Here is a 4,394-nt window from a genome sequence, read left to right on the forward strand (position 1 = left end):
GCCCACATGAAGAATTGTCACCCTAGGATAGCCCAAATGAAGAGTGGTCACCCTAGCATTGCCCACATAAAGAATTGTCACCCTAGGATAGCCCACATGAAGAATTGTTACCCTAGCATAGCCCACATGAAGAATTGTTACCCTAGCATAGCCCACATGAAAGAATTGTCACCCTAGCATAGCCCACATGAAAGAATTGTCACCCTAGCATAGTCCACATGAAGAATTGTCACCCTGTCGATGTCTGGAGTGACGATTCATGTGATCCGTTCAGCTGTTTGGGACGAACGCCACCCAGTCAGTGCTTTCCTAGACACTGGTGGCAGCGGTATCTCTAATTCATAAGAGTGCCCTGCCCGCTAACACGGAGGATTTACTAGTGGGCAGTACTAGAATCATAGCAGCAGATGGTTCGGAGATGCCTAACCTTGGTCAAATTGACTGTGAGGGTTGGTCTAGCGTGTTTCCAGTTTACACACATCCTTTGTCATCCCAGTCGAGGGTCTTCCTGCGAAACTGATATTAGGGGTTGGTTTCTTGCCAGCGCACAGGGTGAGTTTAACATTCCTTCCTTTAATATTCAAAGTTTACAGGAAGGATATTGCAGTAATCCTTGCAGGGACGAGTACTTCAGCAAGATCCATGTTCACTAGGTTTGAGGAGAGACAGAGTCATCAGGGAGTAAGAGAGGTAGCCACGTTCCCAGCCAAAACCATCGAGGCTGCAAGGGTACCAGGTTTCTCTGGTGGAACACTGGGATTGGCCTTCGAGAGAGCAGACAAGCTGACTCTTGCAGGTCAGGTAATCTCAGCCCTGTTCACGGCAGGGACATACGCTAAGGGTCCCAGCCTGCTCGGCCAGGGAGTATTGGAACTGCACAAAACAGAAAAAGGAAAGGCCTGGTGCAAAGTACCCTTTCTGAACATGGGATCTGATGCCCTTGAGATCCAGAAAGACCACGTGGTTGGGAACTTACACTCCTAGGGGAGATCACATTGGTAGACGGCAGAATAGATTTATCAGTGTGAACGGTGCAGGCGACCGAGAAAGTGGATATACTCGTAGTAAGAAGGGATAAACTAAGACGGGAAGTAAGGAATTTCGTCCCCGTCACAAATAGCAAGGAAACTTTATACATACATACATACATACATGCATACATACATACATGATGTTATTACCCATTATCATTGTGTCATTTATCTACATGGGATCCTCTTGGCAGCTCTGAGCTTACAACACAAACAGCGATGTTTTTCTTTATATTCTTCACAAGTGATTTTGTTCAACAAAAGTAAGTTCTACTATATAAGCCAAAGATAATTGCTGTGCTCTTTCATATTTCATTGGATGCTGGCGGATGATTTTATTCAGCTGAGGGAAAGATCTTTAAAGATCTAAAGTCGCTGTGGGCTAGATTGAGCGACGTTTCGTTGCCGACAATTGATGGCAACCTGTTTTTTTTTTATATCTGAACCTTTTTTATTTCAAGGTAAAGATTGTAGGAGCAATATTGAATGGTTGGAGAGAGTTTTTAGTCTCCTTTGGGCAATGAGAGGTTATTAGAGGCTGAGTGTTCAGCCAGTTGGAAGGGCTCGAAGAGTGCGCCATCTGATGAGACGCTGGGAAGGGTCTACCGCAATAAGAGCTCTCAGAATCTCTTGGAAAGATTCGCTCAGGCGGTTCCAGACCTTGAAATCGTTGATGATGTCGTCTTGGTTGACCCAAATGTTGTAGAATCGGTTGTCGAGGTCGGGACTCTCCCAGGGCTCGTCTCCGTTGATGATTGTGAAAAGGGTCACGCCGCAGGACCACAAATCCACCGGAGGGCCCAAGTATTTAGAGGACTCGATTACTTCGGGGGCCATGTACGCCCTTGTCCCCACATATCCTTTGAGAAGGACTTCTTTGTTCTTGACGACGTAGATGGCAGCTAGACCGAGGTCGGCAACCTTGAGGACCTTTTCCTCCGTCAGAAGGAGGTTGTCCGGTTTAAGGTCTCGGTGCACGATTCCTCTGGAGTGCAGATGCTCGACTGCCTCCATGAGCTGGCCGAAGAGTCTAAGGGCTTCCTCTTCATTGATGTACCCGATGACGTCTGAGACAGTCCCTCCTGCACAGTACTCCAAACACAAGACAACTTTCGTCAGCGTCCTCTGGAAGCAGATGAGCTGGACGACGTTGCTGTGTTGGATCTGGCAGTGGACGTACTCCTCGCGAAGGTCGTCTACTGGAAGAGCCGAGGAACAGACTTATGTGCGACGAGTTCCTCCGAAGCCTCGTTCTTCGTCAGGACGACCTTGCCGAACGATCCTCTTCCGAGAAGTCTGACCTTGCACCAGTCCGAGGAATGCAGGTAGGTCTCGGCCTTCTTTATGTTTTTCCTGCAAACTTTCCTTCTTCGGGACTCTGTGACGAGGTACTTGAAGACTTCGTGATCGGTTCTTTCGTTGGAGGATCCTTGTTTGTTTCCTTTGTTGTCGCGGTGTTTCTTTCCTCTTCTCGAAATCCACACTCGAAGTCGCTCGAAACACAAATTCAAGAATGCCATTGTTAAAAATCCCACAATTTTGTCAAATATCTCTAGCAGCCGTGGAGCACATATTTTTTCGAAAAGGTCTAATGCAGATTATATTATGAACTTTGTATGAATAGCGAAAAGGGAGCCATGTTGAAATAATCTTGATACATTTTCTTAAATATGAAAAGTGATACATTCCTTTAATAAGCTCATATATAGATATACATTCTCTTTGAAAATCATATGAATTATAAAACAGTAGTGAAATTGAAATACTTTGTCAATAAAGAACACGGCCTCAATAAGGTCATAAGCAACTTTTCACTCCCCCTTACTCTTTCTTTTTCTTTGAGTTTGTTTTTTGTGTTTGTACATCTATGATAAATATATACACATCTATATGCACACACAAGCACACACACACACACACACAACAGAAATACAAGAGGACACGGAAAGAAAATAAAAAAAGACAGCTATAGAAGAGATTTGAAAAAGAACAGCTTTCCTCACAGAGTAATAGACAGTTGGAACAAGTTAGATGAGAAAGTGGTGTGTGCAAAAACAATACATGAATTCAAAATAGTTTAGATAAAATGAGATATGAAGACGGAACCCCACGAGCATAGCTCCCCTTCCCGTAAAATACAACTAGGTAAATACACACACACACACACACACACACACACACACACACACACACACACACACACACACACACACACACACACACACACACACACATATATATATATATTTATATATATACACACATATACCAAGGGTTTTTCCCCCTTACCAGGGAGGTAGCCAAAAAGGACATGGCATAAAATCATTCCCACCCATTCCACCCCCGAAAACACTCCACCCCCCTCCACCCTCCCTCCCATCTTAGCACCACTTGGATCGTAAGAGGCGAGAATAAAGGGACAGGGGAAATTCCTAAAAGCAAAGGCAGAGGCATAAGAGGGGCTGGAAGGCCTCGGACCAGCACCCTATATAGTATATGTATAATATATATATATATATATATATATATTTATGGTATATATACATATATACTTATATAGTATATATATACATATATATAGAATATATATGTATAATATATATATATATATATATAATTGATGTATATAAATATATATATGTATAATATAGATATATATATATATATATATATATATATATATATATATATATATATATATACATACGTACACATACACACAAGTACGGGGGGTGCTCGCAGCACCTGGTTCGAATCCTGCCCAGGGCCAAAATTATTTCGGTATCGCTACGCTTCGGGTCGTTACTCTGACTCTCGTGGGCGGGGAGTTGGGTGTGTGTGTGTGTGTGTGTGAAAGGTCATAGCATTACCCATAGATCGGTCATATGAGCTCTGAGCTCACTTCCGGGAGGGAAATAGCAGTCGATCACAAGTCCAACACGTGATCCAAAGACCAAGGTGAACACACACACACACACACACACACACACACACACACACACACACACACACACACACACACACACACACACACACACACACACACACACACACACACATATATGTATATATATATACATATATATATATATATATATATATATATATATATATATATATATATATATATATATACATATATATATATATATACATATATATATACATATATTACAAAGGATTACAAAGGCGGAGCATGCCGACAGGAGACCTTTTGCTCCATATCTAGATCAGATGCGAAAAAAAAAAATAATAAATGAATATATAAAAACTATAATAATGTAAATAACAAATAAAATACATCAATAAATGCATAGGTATAGTTAAATAATAAACAAACAGGTGAATAGTAAATAATAAATT

General features: G+C 41.8%; 1 protein-coding gene across 1 annotated transcript; it reads right to left on the reverse strand.

Moving 5' to 3' along the window:
• Positions 1-1,577: 1,577 nt before the first annotated feature.
• On the reverse strand, positions 1,578-2,551 carry LOC143019823 (serine/threonine-protein kinase Chk1-like). Its single transcript, XM_076175805.1, has 2 exons — positions 2,305-2,551; positions 1,578-2,227 (listed from the first exon to the last, which is right to left on the reverse strand). Exons 1-2 carry the CDS (start codon positions 2,549-2,551, stop codon positions 1,578-1,580), a joined length of 897 nt encoding a protein of 298 aa, XP_076031920.1.
• Between the last annotated feature and the right edge of the window lie 1,843 nt (positions 2,552-4,394).

This window comes from Oratosquilla oratoria, chromosome 38, assembly GCF_046742065.1.
Source record: "Oratosquilla oratoria isolate Oo_2021 chromosome 38, ASM4674206v1, whole genome shotgun sequence".
In the NCBI taxonomy this organism is placed as follows: domain Eukaryota; kingdom Metazoa; phylum Arthropoda; class Malacostraca; order Stomatopoda; family Squillidae; genus Oratosquilla; species Oratosquilla oratoria.

Bases quoted from the DNA above. Each gene is read 5' to 3' on its own strand.
- LOC143019823 (XM_076175805.1), bottom strand. From the start codon at position 2,551: ATGGCATTCTTGAATTTGTGTTTCGAGCGACTTCGAGTGTGGATTTCG. The intron at 2,228-2,304 runs GCAAGGTCGTCC...CTCTTCCAGTAG, and splicing joins TCTCGGAAGAGGATCGTTCG to ACGACCTTCGCGAGGAGTAC.